This window comes from Emys orbicularis, chromosome 9 (genome assembly GCF_028017835.1).
Source record: "Emys orbicularis isolate rEmyOrb1 chromosome 9, rEmyOrb1.hap1, whole genome shotgun sequence".
Taxonomy (NCBI): domain Eukaryota; kingdom Metazoa; phylum Chordata; order Testudines; family Emydidae; genus Emys; species Emys orbicularis.
In genome coordinates, this window is record NC_088691.1 from 23,926,951 (window position 1) to 23,948,678 (window position 21,728).

The following is a 21,728-nucleotide window of genomic DNA, read 5'->3' on the forward strand; positions in this document are numbered from 1 at the left end:
CCACGAGGTCTCTGGGCATCAATATAAACACGTATGAAGAAAGGTGGTGTTTGGAGGTACCACAGGCATCTGCCAACCATCACCAGCACGAGGTAGGGCTCAAGCAGTGGTTGAGAGACGTTTACTCAGTGAGCACTCACAGACTCATCATTCTACTGTGATTCTACCCCCAACATTCAAAGGCCATCTCCACACAACCCAGGTTCACCCAGCCAAAACTATGCCTGGAGTTACCCCTCCCTCTATGTGCTGAGGCAGCGACGTGTGTTTCTCCTAGTGTTGGCAGCCCTGGGCCCGGCTCAGAATGAAATGATCGCAGAGTAGGAGCAAGGCATCGAAGCGCTGGAGTCGCTGTAGGACCCGGGCCAGGGCAGGAACAGTGACTGTGTCTCCTGAGGAGGCAAGGTGAGCGACGAGCTGCTTGAATCCAGACATCCTGCTCACCAGATGGGATGGGACCCCCAGCTCCATCCCCACGTGGCTGAAATTCTTGAGACCAGACAAGCAAGGGTCCAACTGGAAGCCAAGTAACAGCACCAAGGAGTGGGGGAGCTGTATTATGGGGAGACCTGGGGATGGCAAAAAAGGGAGGTGAGAGCCTGTCTACCAACGAGGGAAGGGTGTCCTGCAAATAAGGCAGTGAGGCCCATATCACGGCCCCTGCCCCCACCCATCTGATGAGCAGCTGCAACATCATCTTCTGCCTGGAATCAGCACAGAGGGAACTTTTGCCACAGGGCACTAATGCATTTCCTTTCAGTGCTTAGCCACATGGAACCTGGCTCTCAGCCCCAGGGGAGCTTAATCCTCACCACAGGCACCGACTTTTCAACTGCCAGGGGGTGCTCAACCTCCGGCTCTGCCCCAGGCCCAGCCCCCACTCACCCCTTCCCCCAAGGCCACACCCCGCCTCTTCTCGCCTCTGCTCCACCCCCACCCCACCTCTTCCCACGCAGTTCTGCCCCCTCCCCCGAGCACACCGCTTCCCCGCTCCTCCCCCTCCCTCCCAGCCTCCCTGCATGTGGCGAAACAGCTGTTCACAGCAGGTGGGAGGCGCAGGGAGGGAGGCGCTGATGGCAGGGCCCATCGGCGGGCGGGAGGCGCTGGGAATGGGAGGGGGGAGCTGATAGGGGGCTGCCAGTAGGTGCTCAGCACCCACCATTTTTTTCCCCATGGGTGCTCCAGCCCCAGAGCACTCACGGAGTCTGCGCCTATGATCCTCACTGTTAATACAGGTAAACTAGGTGCCTGTCCCCCACCCCTCCCACAATCCAAGGTGTGTCACAGAACGGCTTGACCATTCCCCGCATTAATGCCACAGGCCCAGTGAAAGAGGGTCAGCCACAGATCTCTACGTCAACTGTCAGGCCTCCACCTGAACCCTTGGGGAGCAAGGACATGACTGAAAAATGCTGCCCAGACAGCCACTCACCTTGTGTGACGCTGCTAATCTCACACACAAGGCTCAGGACATCATTCGCCTGCTAAGACAAAGACCCCCAAGGATTGGGGAGATTCATCAGAGAATGAGCAACAATCACATGTGGATCTTATCAGTGCTCCACTCACAGGATCTGCCATGTATGAGTAATGGCCTGGATATTTCCATTCCATCCATACATCGCCACTCGGTTAGGGCAGCAACCCTATTAAGATGCTCTAAGTTCTTCCAGCAAACCACCATCTCAATAAACAAGTACTTGAACCTAAGCTAGTAAGTTAATTACCTGCTAGACATTTTTTAGATTTATGTTAATGGCTAATCCATCGCAAACTGGTGAGGAGACCAGATGGCTCCAGGGCCTGGGAAGCAGAGTTGTTCACCACCAGATCAGTTTTCCATACTGGCAAACATGCAAAGATGATTCACGGGTGTTGCAGGGATCAGGTGAAGTGCACAGATTCTGCTGAGTTAAGGACGTGCTTGGCCTTTGCCCTTTTGCCAGGCTGAGTATCTGAACCCAGCCCAGGTTGGTAGTTGCAACCATCTGATAGCTCTTTGGTGGCCCTTAGACAAGTTGGTAGGTCTTAGACCAGTTCCTTGCAAACAAAAAAGCACCACAGCTGGCAGCTTTCCTTGGGCTCTCAACACCAGTTAGTTTAATGGTGGAAGAGTTATGTGCTACCCTGGCCAGTGGGACCTGGGCTGTGTCCCTTCCCAAACTCACACCACACAGCTCACTGAACAGCAGATGGTGATGACTTTTGGATGGTCACTACCAGCCAGTGCTGGATCTGAATCTGCTCAGAGGTGAAAGGTTTTGTACCCCCAGCCCCTTTGCTATCCCGTCCCTCCCTGTGTGAGCCCCGTAGTAGCTGTTATTATACAGAGGAGGGTGAGATGGGAAGAACTTACAGGCTGCTCCCTGCCTTCAGCAGTGGGAATGTGGAAGGATGAGGATGATCCCCTGACAGGCTCCAGAACACGTTCACTTTGTGTTATCAGAGAGGCACCCAACAGGGGAACTTCAAGGGTTAGCTCATCTGTATGTCTCCGGGTCCTCTGAGCCGCCTGCTTCTCTGCATCCTCCTGGCTTTTGGTGCCCATGAACTCGGCCTGGGTGGAAAACGTCTGCAGGTCTAGCTCCGTGCACTCCACCGGGGCATGGGGCCACTTAGGATGCATCTCTGAGGCACATGATGAGAGGGGAGTCAGGGCCTCTGTGAACCCAGCTGTGCCCTGCCTGGCATCTGAGGATGACGGGCCTCCTGCAGAACAGTCGCTGGACCCTGAGTTCCTTATCAGGGGTTGGGTCTCCAAGACGCTTCTCGCCAGCTGGGATTTGGGATTGGGGCTGACAGCAATCGCTTCCAAATTGGGCTGGAGAGCAGGGATCTGCAGGCCTATGGCGTCACCATTCGAAATGAACTGAACCGGTTCAACGGGACCTGGAACCAGAAACTCCATGGCTTAAAAGTATGTGGGTTCCCCTTCCACCAGCCTCTCCACCTGCCGAGGATTGGGCTCCCTCTTGTCAGCCACTCCTGAAAAACCCCATTTCCCACGGGGCCCTGCACTGCCACTGCCTGTCTCCAGCCGCAGAGGAACAGACAGGACAGGGCTACTCAGTGCCTTTTGTCTGCGAGGTGGCAGTGAGCACTGCTGAGCAAAGCAAGGCTCCCCGCTCTTCCAGGGGTCGATCACCAGCCCTCCAGAGTCACCCCCACTGCAACAGCCAAGCACTCTCTCCTCCCCAACCCACACATCCCTAGGAGAGAAAGACACTGAAGCTGGAGGAGTGGAACCTACATGTTCCCAGTGCCAGTGCAACGTCTTCTGAGTTCAGAATCCTCCCCAGGCTTCCACCTTTCACCCAGAGGAAGCTTCCTAGTGGCACTGTGCTCTGTCCACCTCGATTATCCCAGTGTCTGACCACACGGCAGCAACGATTTTGACACCTCCCTGCCCCTCCCCCCGCTATGGGGTGCTCCTTCCTGCCTGAGGAATGGAAACTGAGCAGACATTAGGGTGTGGGGGTCACAGCCCAGCCTGCCCTTCCCCCCCAGACCCAAGCTAAAGCAGCAGAGCAATGAGAGAAGTTACCTTCTGCTTGCCCGGAGCAAGGGCTCAGGTTCTTCACACCCAAGCAGCAGGGACTAGACATCTGTTCCTCACAGGGAAACCTGCTTGGCATGGCTGAGGCCCGGAACATCACCCTCTGGGCCGAGAAACTCTGGGTCCTCAGAAACACTTGAAAGGATAAAGAGCAATTGATACCAGCGAAGACCTGGCTTGTTTTCCCAGAATGCACTAGGCCATCTAGTATGGCTATTGATTTGGTGACTGTAAAATTCAGGAGCAATCAGGCTTCACTGCCTGGCATGGAGAGGGCTAGTGCTGTGCACTGTTCCCCATGCAGCTGTGCCAATGCACCTCAATTGTATCTCTCTAACCTACTCCTCCTTGCTGTTTTCCTCATCCTCTTAATTGCTTCATCCTCTGCTGCTCCAGTCCTGGCCCCCTCACCTCCACAACTGCCAAAATCTCCTGTCTGGACCCAACCTGGGAAAACCCTAGAAGAGAAAGCACTAACCTCAAAAGTGACAACCTCACTGGCCCCATCTGGCACTCTGTTTGAATCTGAGCCCTTACATCCTCCTCCTCTTCCCTGCTATTTCTAGGGAAGAAGGGGCAGGGGAAGGAGGACCAGAGGGATGCTGCATTGCATTCACTCACCTTGCTGACACTGGCTCTTCCAGAAGCGCTTGCAGCAGATGATGGCGAGTGCCAGCAGCACCAACACAATGATGACTAGCGCACTGCTGGTTAGCACTAGGAGGGCGGTGTCCTGTGGGGGTACTGTGGGGATCACTACCTTCACCAGGGTAGTCCTGGAGCTGCCTGCAAACATACCAGCCAAAGAAAGAGGTCAGAGCACATGGTGTGCTGCAGGATGCTACAGAGAAGAAAGCAGACAGGACCAGGGCAGCACGGATCCAGCCTGGAGTGATTAGTACATGACCAGTTACAAGGATATTAAACACATACACACAGATGTCCCTTAGGACAAGAGATCTCAACGTGGAAATTAAAAGCATCTAAGGGCTAAGTTCCCTGTAAGCTGCGCAGCTGCATGGCCACGCAGCATCCTATTTAGCACCGCACAGGCACTCAGGGAACCTGCCCGGGGACCTGCTGCTGCCGGGGCGGGGGGTGGGGGGGTGCCCCAACCTAGCCTGGCCCCCAACCTGCCATGGCCGGGGCGGCCCCCCAGCCCCAACTATGCCGCGGCCCGGACCTGCGGCAGCCTGGGTGCCCCTACCCTGGCCTGAATCTGGCCAGGGTGGCCCGGCCCGGACCCAGCTGCAGCCAGGGCAGCGCGGCGCACATAACAAAATTCATTCCGCACATGGGTGGGAAAAATTAGAGGGAACACTGCCTAAGGGGCTTAGGAACCTAATTCCCACGGACAGTCAAAGAAAGTTAATGGACTTAGACACCTAAGTCACTCTTAGGTGGTCACTGTCAGAGATAGGGGATATTGAATTACATACACCACTGGCCTGCTCCACTCCACCACTCCTCCCACCTCCTGTTGCTCTAAGGAATCTAAATCCATGAACTTTCTGTGACTGTCAGTGGGAATTAGGCTCCTAAATTTTTCTTGATTTTTAACAACAGAAATAACAAAACATTACAGGATAGAAAATGGCTGAGCTGCTGTGTCTGACCACATATCATGGCACTGCTGGCCCCACCTGCCCCTCCCCTCCAGATATATACTGTCAGTACTTCCTTGGTCAGAACTCACTGGGGCAGAATTCTTCTGCTACAGCTAGCGTAATAAACTTCAACACAAGGACTAGACATTTAAATGAATAAGCACAGCCTCTGCAAGGACACTCATGAGGACAGAAACAACAAAAAGCCTCAATCTTCATGTTTCAGGGAAAAGATGATCGGCAGCGGGGGTCAGGAGGGAATTTTCCTTTGCACACTTAGGGCAAGTCTACACTACAGAATGACTTTGGTATACTACATCGGTCAAGGGCGTAAAAAATCCACACCCCAAGCGACATAATTATACCGACCTAAGCACCGGTGTAGACAGCGCTATGTTGGTGGGAGAGCTTCTCCCGCCTACACAGCTACCGCCTCTCACGGAGATGGATTAACGAAGCTGACAGGAAAGAACTCTCCCATCAGCGTAGAGCGTCCTCATTAAAGTGCTACAGCCACGCAGCTGTGCCAATTCAGTGTTTTAAGTGCAGACCTGCCCTTAGTTACACAATGGGGGTTTATGCCTTTATTTGAAGCATGTAACAGTGGCCACTGTCGGAGATAGGTGATATTGAATTACATGCATCACTGGCCCGCTCCACTCCACCACTCCTCCCACCTCTTGTTAATCCTGCAGGGCTCACCGCATGCCCTGTGACATGACATGTTACACAGTGAAAGACAACAGGTTGGAGTGCTGCTGGCTACATACACTGAGGCTCAGAGGAAGGAGTCTGCTTTGTGCAGGGGATGCATTCCAGATCCTGCAGCCCGCCAATCCGGGTTTTACTGTAAAACCTGCCAAAGAGTAAGTGGAGAATGCTCTAACAACAGGACAAGGTATAAGGGAATTGTATATATCATATCTTTGAACAGCACCTCCCTATGCCCTCCCACGTGCATCTGCTGCTGGTGTTCCAGCTGCCAGCTGTACTCACCCTGGCAGACATTCCCCACAGGCTGCATTGGAAGTGGCAGTGCAGTTGGATTTCTGGACACGGTTGATGAGGGGGCAGGAAAGACAAGTTTTGCAACCATGGAACCCCCAGCTGTCCTTAAACCGCCTGGGAGGGCAAGCAGTGCACTGCGCATCCCTTCCTTCACCATAGCCACACTCCTGCAAGAGACAAGCGCAGGTCCATGACTGAGACAAAGAAATGGCATCAGATCTGAAGATACCTCTGTGATGTTGTGCAGTCTATATGGTTTTATAAAAACATAATAAGAAGTGAATATAATGTAACTAGAATAGTTTTATAAAAATATGATAATAAGTGAATATAATGTAACTGGAATATGCTTCATGCAAAAGGTCTCTTGTAAAGTATCATCACAAAGCTTATAATCTACTGGGTGTGATCATCCTATTTGTATAAATGTACCACTCTTGTATCTAAAGCTAGAAATATGAAATATAACTCTGAGGGCCTGTTGTAATTATGCAAAGTGTGGGCCATTAATAGTGGTTTGGAATCTTGATGACTCCCATTAACCAGGACCATTGTCTGCAGATGGCTGTGTTTACCTGTTAGTCTTCCTGTATATATGTGTGCTGGCAAGTGGGTAATGAAGTCTTGCAGTGACATGTGATCATGTCACCTGACCTGGAATCCATCTTTAACCTGGTGCTTTTCCAGTGGGGGGGTGGGGGTGGAAACCCAGAGGGACAAACGGGGGGAGGCACCATCATGAAGAATCCCCTAGCTATCACCTGAGCTGCACCAAGAGCTGTACCAGGGTAGGGTTACCATATTTAAAAAATAAAAAAAGAGGACACTCCACGGGCCCTGGCCCCGCCCCTTTCCCACCCCGGCCCTGCCCCAACTCCGCCCCTTCCCCGCCCCTTCCCCAAAGTCCCCGCCCTAACTCCCCCTCCTCCCTCCCAGCCACGCGAAAAGGGCTGCCCGAGCGCTACCGGCTTCACGGTTTGCCGGGCAGCCTCCAGATCCTGCGCCCCTGGCTGGCGCTTCCCCAGCGCAGCTGGAGCCCAGGAGGGGAAGCGCCCAGCCGGGGGCGCAGGGTCTGGAGGCTGCCCGGCAAACCGTGAAGCCAGTAGTGCTCGGGCTTCGGGCAGCCCCCATGCCTCCAGACCCTGCGCCGCCGGCCGGGCACTTCCCCTCCCGGGCTCCGGCTGCTGTGCTCCTCCCCTGACTCTTCGGCTCTGTTTAAGAGCTGAGCTGCCCGAGTGCTACCGGCTTCGGGCAGCTCCCTTGCCTCCGGACCCTGCGCCGCCGGAGCAGAGCAGCTGGAGCCCGGGAGGGGAAGTGCCCGGCCGGTGGCTCGGGGTCCGGAGGCAAGGGGGCTGCCCGAAGCCGGAGCGCTCGGGCAGCTCGGCTCTTAAACAGAGCCGAAGAGTCAGGGGAGGAGCAGAGCAGCTGGAGCCCGGGAGGGGAAGTGCCCGGCCGGTATTTTTCCTGGATATGTTCGGCTTTTTGGCAATTCCCCCCGGACGGGGGTTTGATTACCAAAAAGCAGGACATGTCCGGGAAAAACCAGATGTATGGTAACCCTATACCAGGGGAAAGAATTGTGGCCAGGCCTGGAAGGTGTCCAGTCTGAGAAAAAGCTTACTGAAGCATCTCTGAGGGTGAGATTATCTGTATTCAGTTTGATTAGACATAGATTTGCGCATTTTATTTCATTTTGCCTGGTGACTTACTTTGTTCTGTCTGTTACTACTTGGAACCACTTAAATCCTACTTTCTGTATTTAATAAAATCACTTTTTATTCATTTACTCAGAGTATGTATTAATACCTGGGGGAGCAAACAACTGTGCATATCTCTCTATCAGTGTTATAGAGGGTGAACAATTTATGAATTTGCCCTGCATAAGCTTTATGCAGGGTAAAACGGATTTATTTGGGTTTAGACCTCATTGGGAGTTGGGCATCTGAGTGCTAAAGACAAGCACACGTCTTTGAGCTGTTTTCAGGTAAACTTGCAGCTTTGGGGCAAGTTATTCAGACCCTGGGTCTGTGTTGGAGCAGACGGGAGTGTCTGGCTCAGCAAGACAGGGTGCTGGAGTCCTGAGCTGGCAGGGAAAACAGAAGCAGGGGTAGTCTTGGTACGTCAGGTGGCAGCTCCCAAGGGGATTTCTGTGAATCAACCCGTCACAACCTCAAAGGGAAGAAGCTGTTCTGTTCTCTAGAGGCAGATGGCTTCTCTTCAGTGAGAGAATTCTCAGTTGCCTTTCACACTCTGGGCATCTCACATCTTTGCACTGCACTGAAGCAGATAGCAGCAAACAAATAGGGCAGCCATTCTGCATTCAGCAATAGCTCACACGTTGCCTCAGTCACTAGAACTTGTTTTACTGCCAGGGGGATGCTGGTGTAATGCTGTGCCCTCGGGGGGAGGAGAGGGTTTGCTGGCAGCTGGGATCAAACAGTATGAGCCTGAGCTAGGCAAGGCTATATATAGCAAACTCACTAACCACAATGGAATGTGTAAATCACACCCATGAAGTATGGCACTCTGTCCTCTTCTAGTGGTGAGTGGATCACATATAGAGGTTGATGAGTCTATAGTCTTGATGAACAGAGCTAGGTCTCTTAGCTTAGGCATAGAGGCTCATTTATAGAGCCAGAGGTCCCAGGTGGATACCTGCTGCCAATGACCCACACAAGGACAGGTTAGGGGTCTATTTCAAGAGTGGGCGAGGTTCTGTGACCTGAAATGTGCAGGAGGTCAGACTAAATGATCACGATGGTTCCTTCTGACCTAAAAGTCTATGAGACATTGCATAGCTCTGACCAGGACACTGGAGTTATCCGCCAGAGGGATTTTTGACTTCCCCTGGGAGCTGGAGATGATGGACTCTCCTTGGTGTTTACGTAATAAGCTGCACCAATTTGAAACCTCTCCTTACTTATTGGTACTTCCATCTTCCCATTCTCCTATCCCCATCCCTGCATCACTTAGCATGATCAGTGGAATAGTCTAACGTCCCTTGCCAATAAAGCTCTGTTCTTTTTAAAGGCACGGACATCCATATCAGAGAAAGCTCTAATACTATCCTTCTACTAAAGGCTAGCAGAGGATTCATCCAGCACCACCAGTGCCAACAATCCAGGTTCATCCCAGAGCAGCCAAATTACCTTGGAAAGCTCCCATCCTGGGCCACACTCCCTGCAAGGAACGCACTTCCTGTGCTCGTCCAGATACTCACTCTCCTGGCATTCCATTGGGTTTGGAGCAGCACCTCGGACCTGGAGAAACAACTGGGGTTACTACAAGTCCCAGAACACTCCTGAGCTGAACCAAGCGTGTCCTTTACTGGGCAAAGCTTTCTCATTGGAAGGAAAATTTGCCTGCATTCCTTGCACACCCCAAATTCCCATTTGCTTTAGTACAGTGGTGGGCTCCCATTGGCCGGGAACGGCAAACGGGGGTCACTGGGAGCTGCGGGTGGCCGTGCCTGCGGACGGTCAATGTAAACAAACTGTCTCGCGGCCCACCAGCAGATTACCCTGATGGGCCACGTGCGGCCCATGGGCCGCAGGTTGCTCACCCCTACTTTAATAGATGCTTGTGTTGCACCAGGAAAACTTCATTTTCGCAAGAGCAAAGCCATATGCCTTCTTCCCAAAGGGCAGTATGAGGTGCAACTGGCTAAGCAGAGACAGAGGAGGGACTTAAGTAGTAGGTCATGCAGCTGAACTGCCCATTCCTTGTGCCATTTGGTGGCATTTACAAGTGAAGTGAGGTGCGGTCAGTTGTTATTTCCAAACTCATGTTGGACACTCTGATCAGTGATGATTTTTAAGATCAGGTCAGCAGCTTCCCTGATGGGAGGTCAGTACATAGTCCAGACCAGATAACTTGTTATCCTGGTCTGCTAAACAGTAGGACTGTTCCTAATTTAGAAGCATCACAAAGATCTGCATAAATGGAGCAGTGGAAAGTACCACCAATGTGGTATCCAGGTCCGCAAAGAGCACCAAACTGGATGGAGCACACAAAGCAGATGTTCAATCCAGAGCCTTAGTTGGTATAGAGTTGACGAATACCACCACTCAGAGGAGCTCGTGTTCACGTGATTTGGCGTGAAAACAGTGCAAGAGAAGATAAGTTAACTACACAGTCTTGGGTCAGTGGGGCAGAAGGAATATGGGGATATATAATATGGGGCACAGAACATAGCAAGGGGTAACTATCAGTTCTCTAAAGAACTAAAGCCACACTTTATATTACTGGCCACCATGCTGCCACCCAAGATTTTAACGCAACGAATGGAATTCATGGCCAGAACTTAGCACAAGACACAAAACGGATGTGAATCCTCAGCTGCAAACTAAACAAAACTAGTCAAAGGCACTAGGTAAGGCTAGTCTACAGACGTACAGCCCGGCCGTGCATTCCTTGGTGAAATCCTTGCCCCACTGAAGTCAATGGCAAAACTTCTATTGATTTCAACCCCCACTGAACTCATTTGGAATTTGGGCCATGCAAATTATGCAGACTACAGAGAGCAGAGCACATAGAGAGAATTCAACAGAAATCAAACTGAAACTATTAAAACACATTATGCAGAGGTTTTGGTTCATTTGTTTCAAGTGGATTCCTACCTTGGGGACAAGAAATAGAGCAAAAAACAGCACTGGGCCTCTCTTCATGTCACTTCTCTCATAACTGCATGCAGCAAATCAGGAAAAGAATTAATAACGCCGTGTCTGCCTCATGAGGTCGACTCATTGAAATCTAAACATTAAAGAAGAGTAGAAAGGGCTTGAGAAAGATGCTTTCAAAGGAAGCCACTGTTATAACTTGAAACAATTAAAAAATGGGTGGAGCACAAGTTTTTGTCAGCCCAGCCACAGTCCTCATTAGGAACAAGTCAAAGGACAGCCTGGCTAATATTCACATAGTAGGGCCTAGTAACATACTGGAAAGGATGATGTTACAGCAGTAGATATATGAGCACTCTCCACTTCTCTTCCCCCCCAATCATAACCCATTTCTATCTATGCCACCATTATAAACTGTAAATGAAAAGGGCCCCTCAGTAAATGTTCCTTGTTATGCCTTGTCAGCCCGCTCAGGTCTGATCTCCCACTCTCATGAGCCCTATGCAAAGTAGACTGCACTTTGGAAGTGGGCTATTGGGCAGGCTTTTCCCACTATCCAAACAATCAGGACTCATCTGATGTGGCGTCTCCACTGGATAAGCACAGAAAGCAAGATATTAGTTATTACTATCAACTCACATACCCTGAGCAGTATAAGCTGCAAAGAAAGCCATACAACAACGAGAAATTAAGGGTGCTAAATTTATCTAGCCCAGTAAAGCAAAGATCGCAGGAGGGATGAGATCACAGTCCATAAATAGCTTCCAGGATACTGACACTATAGAGTAAATAAAGAGAGTTTGTCATAGTCTCAGAAGATGGTGGTCAGGGAGCTATGGGCTGAAGCTAAAGGAGGAAATGTTTAGGCTCAATATTAATGTCTAGTTAGGGTCCATTTCCATTAGGAAAAATAGAAATGGGCCTGAACCATCCTCCCAAATATAAACCAATCACAGATTTGAATCCAAGTTCCTATCTGAAATTTGTCTCCATAATAGGCTGACTCCAAACACCGTGAACTTTGGATAAGCTCAGCGTTTGAAGCCCCAAGTTCAGCACTGTTTAGATCCATGGTTTTGCGTCTGTCCATTGTAGAGGTAAAACGTTCAGATATGGACCCAGATATGGAATTTGAAACGGAGGCTTTGATTTGGGCCCATATCTATGAATAAAAACAAACGGAATAAGAGCAAATTCCCAAGTGAAGTGGAAAGGCACCATTCACTAGGGTGTCTTAAGAACAATGGGGACCTGATCTTGATGGGGGACCCCAGGTGCCACCCTAATACAAACAAATAGTAATAAAAAAGAATAGGCAAGGTGAGACAATAATAGGAATGATGTAGGGAGTAGGCCTCCCAAATACAGTTTTATCCTGCATAATCTTTTCTAACCTTTGTATCTATGGCTCCTTGGTCCTCATCCGGTTTAGCAATACATGGCCATTGAAAGCTTTATTGAATTTCTGGTGTGGGTCACCTCAGTTCCTCATATTCTCTGCTTGTGACACATAATAGTCCAGTCTCCTGTGGGCTGTGATACTTGCGTCTAGTTCTGAATGCTGGATTTAGTTTGGGGGTGCTGATGGCCTGTGATATGCAGGAGGTCAGACTAGATGATCTGGTGGTCTTAAACTCTATGACTTTATGAGCGCCCTCAATAGAAAGCCACCTTGAGATTCTAGTAAGTGGTTAAAACATCTGGTCCCAATTAGGTTAAAATGAGAAATTCTCCCACTTCTGCAGAAGCTGTATAGAATCTCGAGGCGACTGCCAGAATAAAATCTCATTTTCCGGATAGGGACCTAAACATCTCACGGTATCAGCCTGCTCATTGATTTTATAGGGAAACAATCTACAGTCATTGTTCTGTGTTAAGGGGAATCTATGAACTTGGTGTATAAAACCTGTTAAATTATTGAATCAAAATGATTTCATGATTTGTTAAAAATCTCAGTGAAAACAGCTTTCCCCTATTTAAACACTCCCTTGTATGTGTAATACCCACCCAAAATACTGCACTAAAACTATTGTAAGATGGAGTGGTTTGGACCATTAATGTAGAATACCATAGTTTTCTGCAGTTCCACCATTCTTATCCCACTGGATTAGACTGTGGCATTTATGCCAGGGCCCTGTTGAGTGGGTGAGGCAGGGCAGCATCAGCGAGATTGTATCTCAGGAGACACAACCTCTCAGGGATGGCTCGGTGACCACAGTGGATGAATCTGATTGTCACCCAGGCGCACCAGCCATACTCCGCAGGCCAGTGCAGATGCGAGACTGGCCCATGACTGTGCCTCATCCTGACCGTTCTCTTATAGCATCATGCTTCTCAGGGGAAGCACAAGGCCCTGCACTCCCCAGAGCACAGGGACTGCAGAGACTGCTGGTATAGGAGGTCCTTAGGTAGCTGCAAAAGGGGGAGGAAGCTTCATTCTTGCACTCCACCACTGTGTGCCCATGCAAGGACCATTCACAGTCTAGCCTTTTAACTAGACAATAGGATATTTCACAGAGAACTTAACAAGCTAGACTGGCACCTTGTAGTACATAGATCTACAACTATATACTGAGGCCCTGATTAAAAGCCCATTGAAGTCAATGGGAGTATTTGGATTAGGCCCTACCTAACTTGCACTTTCCTTGAACATTGGTCAGACTTCATATTCAATTGAAAACAGTTTTTTCCCCCCCAGTAGTACTCTGCTTGATTTATAAATATCCAAAGCACTGAATTGAAATAAAAATCCAGGAACTGATAGCAACACTCAAATTCTTTTCAGGAAGATCCAGGGTGTGTTTTTTTGGTTTATAACCTAGTCTGACCTACAATCTTTACACAGTGAAGAAAATTTATATTTGTTTGATAAACACTTGCCATCTTTTGAGATGGCTCCTGCCGTTCCAAATGGATATTCCAAGGCTTCTGTCTACATTTTCAAAGTGGCAAAGGGATTTCAATGGACCATGATAGTGGCATCAGGTTTAGCATTACTGGATTATCAGGTCAACATATTAGAGTTAAGGGATCATTGAAGATTTACCTAGTCTTTACTGGTACCATACAGCACTACTTGCAATATACCAGAATGGGAAAATTTGCTATAAAACACTTACTGCATATCTGAAGTTGGCAGCTGGTAGAATTGGGCAGTGGAAAACAGGTCAGCCAGATTAAATGCCATCATGTGGTTTATATGTTGCTTTAAAAAAGAAAGAATGACAATGTTAAATAAAAGCAACAGGAGAAAAGGATTTTTTTAAAATCCCAAAATATTAACCTGGAAAATATTCCTGCATGTCTAGCATTTTCCCCTGATATTAAGTCAAGTCCCTGCCTTTAGTGCCAATATCTTCTGTTCCCCATTCACTCAATAATATTCATTTTGTTCTGCAAGCATTTATATTGTGCTTAATATATAGGACTCTCTGAGCCAGATTCTTCTATCTTTACTCATATCAAGTAGTACCTTATTTTGTAAACAGTCCCACTGATTTTAACAGGGTTACTTGCAGAATAAGGTATTGCTCGTCATCAGTAAAAAGTGGCTGAATCTTTTAGCCTGGTTTGGAAATAAACATGTTTTTCAGTGAACTTGTAGACTTTCTCCAAGTCACAAAAAGTCTAATAAGTGTGTAATGTGTCCTACTTCAAAACTCTTAGCTTGTTTTCTGTTTGTTTTTAGAAGAAAACACTCCAATATCAAAAGGGGAGTGCGCACTGTGCTGATTTTACACCTCTCTGATATTATGAAAAATTTTTTATGTTCCCACTCTTGTCGTAATGTTCATTTTAGACTTCTGTTTGTTTCTTTCAATTTGTTCTAACAGCAAATAAAATAAGACTTTAAAATACTGTAATAATACCCAATGCAGGAGTTACTGTATTATTATTACTTGGATTCCTGTAGTGCTCACAGCATGCGAAATGCCATTCAAACACATAGGAAGACCTATATCATCCCCAAAAGAATTTATAATCTGAAGCCCCAATCATGCGTCGGGATCTGATTAATACAGAACTCCGCACCCATGTGAAGTTCTGTTTAATTCAGTGGGATTCCCCAGGAGTGCAGAGAGCCATGTTAGCAAATCACAATGCAGGATCGAGACTTAAGATGACAAACAATATAGGAAAGAAAGAGATACAATTGAGACCTTGAAATCAATAGGACTGCTCACGTACATACAGTTTGGCTTGTGCATAAGTGTTTGCAGGATCATGGCCATAATATGTATAATTTTGATATACAATATATATATGTTTTATATACATAATTATACACTGGGGTCAAGATTTCCAAATGTGACTAGTCTGTGTTGGGGGTTGTTTGAGTATTTTTCAGTGCCTCAAATTTTTGGATGACCAATCTGAGCATCCATCTTCTAAAAACCAGGCCTTTTTAGAGTGTCTCAAGCTGACTTCCCCAAATCACTGGTATCTTTTGAAAATTTTGGCCTCTTTTTTGTCTGTTTTCCCCCTTGACCTATCCATTATTAACTGGCCAGTTTCTTGATTATTGTAACAATTGTTTGTACCCCCCGTTACTCCTTTTTGCTTTTGTCCTCTTTAATGTCTAACACATAATACCACTGACAACCTGTCACTCATACTCAACTCACAGGAAAAAATTACTGCCTCATTTATAATTAATTTTACAAATAAAACCATTTCTAATCTGTACTTACTAAGAATTACTCCAAATGTACATAAAAATGCTTAGTCAGTTGCTAGACAGAAGTATTTAAAATATTTACAGATGAAGAGCACACCCACAGATACCATAACTATTATACACACAGGGCTCAGGAAATGCATTTTTAAGAACTAAAGAAATCATTATCAACTACTATATCAACTGCTAGCTCATTATTTATTAAACTTTAATATAAAGTATTACAATAATGGGAAAAGTTGCTTGTACTCATTAATATTTGCTGGTGCTAATACTAAACTCAATCGCATAGTTTATAATAAATAACCAATAAGATTATTCATTTGTAATCTTCACTCATATTTATCGTTGGCTGCAATCTCAGCCTTGAAATCTACAGCTCAGCGCTCTAAACACTTTGGTGTCTGCTGTGTTTTATAATCAGGCATGCCACCCCCGCAATCGCTTAAATTAAAGTGTCGGAACTTGCAGCGCGCCCTTCCAGACTACAGTGGTGTCACCTACCAGTGACTCTTTGGCATGCAGGCAAAGTATTCCACGGCTTATTCCAAAGTCTGCGTTTGCAGGGATCAAAATATCTGGACCGTCTGTAAAGCGATCTGATGAAGCCCCATCTGCGGGGAGTGGGAGGCTGAAGATTGTACCTGCAAGCCCTGACTTGCCCAGCGAACCACGTGTCAGTACCAGTTTCCTTCCTCTCCGGACCCTTTGCACCGCTAGTGCAGATCCGGTACCCCCTCGCTCCCGGGAAGAAACGGAGGCCCTGCTTTGCAGCTTGGTACCGGACAATCATAACCTAGACTCTGAGCGCGGAAACTTACAAGGAAAAGCTAATAAAAAGACCGATCCTTCCTGGCAGCCCGCTTCTTTTCTCCCTACAAGGATGTCTAGCTGAGACAGAGAGAGGCTCGCCCACTGGAGCCCCTCCCTCCCCTGAAACACGAACGGGAACGTGCGAGGGATGCTCCAGCCCGCTGGGATATGCCCAGGCATGCACACAGCACAGCGACTCTGCAGCCTGAACCAGCCCGAGACCGCCTCACGCCGGAGAGAGAGACCCAGCCAGAGTGAAAGCAACCCACGGACCGGGATGGACACACGGAGCCCAGGCAGACACACCGATTGGGGCGCCACATACCGATTCCAGCCGCTACGGATCGGGCATTCCCTGGTTGTTTAGCATCTAGAGATGCAGAGTAACTTCAGACGCCCCGGCAGGCTGGGTGGGAAGTACGGACAAGACGAGGCAGCTCACACACAGAGAGATGATCAATAGGCAATTAACTGCCCTACCCATGAGACAGGCAAGTACCAAAAGGCATCAGGTGCCAGGCAAACATGTCCCGTTTTACCTGCTTCCCAGCCGCAGCGATCCTGGTGCGGGCTCCTGAACAAGTCAGGGCTGTTCTGCTCTGCCCCAGACAGCCCCACAGACTGGCCAGCTGGCCCGCAGCCACCCTCCCTCCTACCCTGGAGGGTCCCACGAGAAGCGAGGTTCCACCCCGGGACTCCGCCCCCACAGGCAGGCAGGGCTTCCCATTGGATATAAGCAGTCCTCCTGGGCGAGGCTATGCAGATCAGCCTGCCCAAAGGGGCGGGGTCTGACAGCGGCAATCAAGGTGGTTGATGCTGAATGGGACTCGGCAGTGGCCGGGCTGGAGACAGTCTCAGGGGCTGTGGCTAAAGTGCATGACCAATAAGCAGCAGTGCGGAGTGGGTTGAGAAGGGGTCACAGCAGCACAGCGAGCAGTTTGGGGTTATTTCTAAAACTGCGAGGCACAGTACAGCAGGGCAGCGTAATTCTATACAATAGCACCGTGAGATGCAGGAGAACACAACAGGACAAAACAATGCATGAGATAGCTCAGTGGTTTGAGCATTGGCCTATTAAACCCAGAGTTGTGAGTTCAATCCTTGAGGGGGCCACTTAGGGATCTGGGGCAAAATCAGTACTTGGTCCTGCTAGTGAAGGCAGGGGGCTGGACTCGATGACCTTTCAAGGTCCCTCCCAGTTTTAGGAGATGGGATATCTCCATTAATTTATTTAATTTAATAGAATACAACAGCACAACACGTCATAGTATTAAAATAGGGTGTACTAAAATACCATATAGCCACACAGTACAATAAAACGAATAGGCGGAGTGCAGCAATACAATATGACTGGATAGTTCATAAAAGTACAGTAGTAACATGGTTAGAAGAAAAACACAGCAGAGCCACCCAGTTATAGAGTGCACTATCCTGCAATGATCATTGCAACACAGTTCACTGACAACAACCAAGTAAAATATAATACATACAACGATGAACACACAAACAAGAATTTCAGAGATACCATTAAGCCATATAGCACTGCCTCTGGAACAGAAAAGAACAGTCATGCTAAACACATGCTAAACACAGACAGGGAATACCAATCACTGTAATGCCCTTATTTTGGGTAGATACTTGATATATTGTACCTGGCAGAGAAACAAGAGTTTTGTCCACTATTATTAATTTGTACTACTGTACACCTAGCAGCCCCAGTCATGGACCTGGATCCCATTGTGCTAGGCACTGTACAAACAGAAGAAAAAGACAGTCCCTTCCTTAAATAAATCCATAATTTAAGTATTAGACAAGAGGCAACAGGTGGAGACAGAAAGAGAAGGGGGACACAAGGAAACATTGAGACTAGAGATGATCATAAAAACTTGGATGGAACTGTCAGAAAATGCAGTTTGTCAAAGCAGAAATGCTTTATGAAATCATAACAATTTTGCTGAAATTTTGTTTTGGAGAAATAAAGGGGAAAAAATTCCAACAATGTTAAAATGTCCTATTTGTATATTTTCGGCACAAAATATTTCAATTTTTTCTTTTGAAACAACTTTTCATATTGATTTTTAAATGTTGTATTATATAGTATAATACAATAATATATATGTAAAATAAAAGGAAGATGAAACATTTCAGTATTGTTGGAAAAACCATTTTGATGGCCTGAAACAATTTCCCCCGCAGACTTTTCTTTCACAGAGATCATATGTGACAACAAAGAGATGATATTGGTCAGCATGCTAGGCTGTGGTTTCAGCATACCAGCTGCCTAACTGTTGTCCACTTTTTGCACATTGGCAACAGTTGCGTGGTGTGCCAATGAAGTATTTTAAATTTGATTTAAATACAACCTAATGCAACTGTATAAAACAATGCCACACAATAGTACAATATGACAATAGACCAGCATGCAATAGAATAGTACAACACTGCAACATAATACAGTACAGCATAAACATTGTTTATTAAGTCAGGGGATGTGGAAGTTATACAGATAAACAGGAGTTTGGATGCATAAAGAACTTTGCTATGTATTTGATATGGGTTGGTGGTCATGATAATTTTAAATGTGTTTTTGGAAGGATGGTCAGGTGGTCCCCTAGTGCACTGGAACGCAGGAGATCTGGGTTCATTTCTCAGCTCTGCCATAGACTTCCTGTATGACAATGGGCAAGTCTCTTATTCTCTATGCCTCAGTGCCCCATCTGTAAAATGGGAATAATAATAACTTTCTTTTTCTCACCGTTTGTCTGCCTTGTACATCTGGATTGTAAATTCTGTGGGGCAGGGACTATCTCCCACTAATTATATATGTACAGCACCTAGCACAGTGGGACCTTTTAGCACCATTGCAACACAAAATAGATATTGGCATGGTCTAGTGCAGAGGTGGGCAAACTACGGCCCACGGGACCCTCTTGCCCGGCACCTGAGTTCCTGCCCCAGGAGGATCGCCCTGGCCCCTCCCCTGCTGTTCCCCCTCCCCCGCAGCCTCAGCTCGCCCCACCACTGGCGCAATGCTCTGGGCGGCGGGGCTGCAAGCTCCTGGGGCAGCGCAGCTGCAGAGCCATGGCCTGACCCGGTGCTCTGTGCTGCGCAGTGGCGTGAATGGCTCCAGCCGTGCGCCTGTCCTGGTGCTCTGGACAGCGCGGCTCTAGTGCTGCCAGCCACCGGTGCTCCAGGCAGCGCGGTAAGGGGGTAGGGAGTGTGTGTGGGGGGGTGGATAGAGGGCAGGGGAGTTCGGGGTGGTGGTGGTCAGGGGGTGGGGTTGTGGATAGGGGTCGGGGCAGTCAGAGGGCAGGGAACAGGGGGGATGAATGGGATTTCAATTTCCCCTTCTGTAAAATAGGAATAATCATGGAATCATAGAAGATTAGGATTGGAAGAGACCTCAGGAGGTCGTCTAGTCCAATCCTCTGCTCAAAGCAGGACGAACACCAACTAAATCATCCCAGTCAGGGCTTTGTCAAGTCATGTCTTAAAAACCTCTAAGGATGGAGATTCCACCACCTCCCTAGGTAACCCATTCCAGTGCTTCACCACCCTCCTAATGAAATAGTTTTTCCTAATATCCAACCTAGACCTCCCCCACTGCAACTTGAGACCATTGCTCCTTGTTCTGTCATCTGCCACCACTGAGAACAGCTGAGTTCCATCCTCTTTGGAGCCCCACTTCAGGTAGTTGAAAGCAGCTATCAAATCCCCCCTCACTCTTCTCTTCTGCAGACTAAACAAGCCCAGTTGCCTCAGCCTCTCCTCGTAAGTCATGTGCCCCAGCCCCCTGATCATTTTCGTTACCCTCCGCTGGACTCTCTCCAATTTGTCCACATCCTTTCTGTAGTGGGGGCCCCAAAACTCGATGCAATACTCCAGATGTGGCCTTACCAGTGCCAAATAGAGGGGAATAATCACTTCCCTCGATCTGCTGGCAATGCTCCTACGAATGCAGCCCAATATGCCATTAGCCTTCTTGGCAAAAAGGGCACACTGCTAACTCATATCCAGCTTCTCATCCACTGTAATCCCCAGGTCCTTTTCTGCAGAATTGCTGCCTAGCCAGTTGGTCCCCAGCCTATAGCAGCATGCATGGGATTCTTCCGTCCTAAGTGTAGGACTCTGCACTTGTCCTTGTTGAACCTCATCAGATTTCTTTTGGCCCAATCCTCCAATTTGTCTAGGTCACTCTGGACCCTATCCCTACCCTCCAGCATATCTACCTCTCCCCCAAGCTTAGTGTTATCTGCGAACTTGCTGAGGGTGCAATCCATCCCATTATCCAGATCATTAATACAGACGTTGAACAAAACCATCCCCAAGACCGACCCCTGGGGCACTCCGCTTGATACCGGCTGCCAACTAGACATCAAGCCGTTGATCACTACCCGTTGAAGCTGACAATCTAGCCAGCTTTCTATCCATCTTATAGTCCATTCATCCAATCCATACTTCTTTAACTTGCTGGCAAGAATACTGTGGGAGACCGTATCAAAAGCTTTGCTAAAGTCCAGATATATCACGTCCACTGCTTTCCCCATATCCACTGAGCCAGTTATCTCATCATAGAAGGCAATCAGGTTGGTCAGGCATGACTTGCTCTTGGTGAATCCATGTTGACTGTTCCTGATCACCTTCCTCTCCTCCAAGTGCTTCAAAATGGTTTCCTTGAGGACCTGCTCCATGATTTTTCCAGGGACTGGGGTGAGGCTTACCGGTCTGTAGTTCCCCAGGTTCTCCTTCTTCCGTTTTTTAAAGATGGGCACTATATTTGCCGTTTTCCAATCATCCAGGACCTCCCCCGATCACCATGAGTTTTCAAAGATAATGGCCAATGGCTCTGCAATCACATCAGCCAATTCCCTCAGCACCCTCAGATGCATTAGATCTGGACCTATGGACTTGTGCATGTCCAGCTTTTCTAAATAGCCCTTAACCTGTTCTTTCATTACTGAGGGCTGCTCACCTCCTCCCCATACTGTGTTGCCCAGGACAGCAGTGTAGGAGCTGACCTTGTCTGTGAAGACCGAGGCAAAAAAAGCATCGAGTACTTCAACTTTTTCCACATCATCTGTCACTAGGTAGCCGCCCCCATTCATTAAGGGTCCCACACTTTCCTTGACCATTTTCTTGTTGCTAACATACCTGTAGAAACCCTTCTTGTTACCCTTCACTTCCCTTGCTAGCTGCAACTCCAGTCGTGTTTTGGCCTTCCTGATTACACCCCTGCATGCTCGAGCAATATTTTTATACTTCTCCCTAGTCATCTGTCCAAGTTTCCACTTTTTGTAAGCTTCCTTTTTGTGTTTAAGCTCACCAAAGATTTCACTGTTAAGCCAAGCTGGTCTCCTGCCATATTTGCTATTCTTTCTGCACATCGGGATGGTTTGTTCCTGTGCCATCAATAAGGCTTCTTTAAAATACAAGCCAGCTTTCCCGGA

The 21,728-nt window shown here is 48.1% G+C and overlaps 1 protein-coding gene across 1 annotated transcript; it reads right to left on the reverse strand.

Moving 5' to 3' along the window:
• Window positions 1–273: 273 nt before the first annotated feature.
• Window positions 274–9,407, reverse strand: EDA2R (ectodysplasin A2 receptor). The gene is made up of 8 exons (XM_065410931.1): window positions 9,321–9,407; window positions 6,160–6,338; window positions 5,934–6,019; window positions 4,178–4,342; window positions 3,545–3,691; window positions 2,357–2,889; window positions 1,433–1,484; window positions 274–569 (listed from the first exon to the last, which is right to left on the reverse strand). The coding sequence occupies exons 1-8, from the start codon at window positions 9,405–9,407 to the stop codon at window positions 274–276; spliced, it is 1,545 nt and encodes a 514-aa protein (XP_065267003.1).
• Between the last annotated feature and the right edge of the window lie 12,321 nt (window positions 9,408–21,728).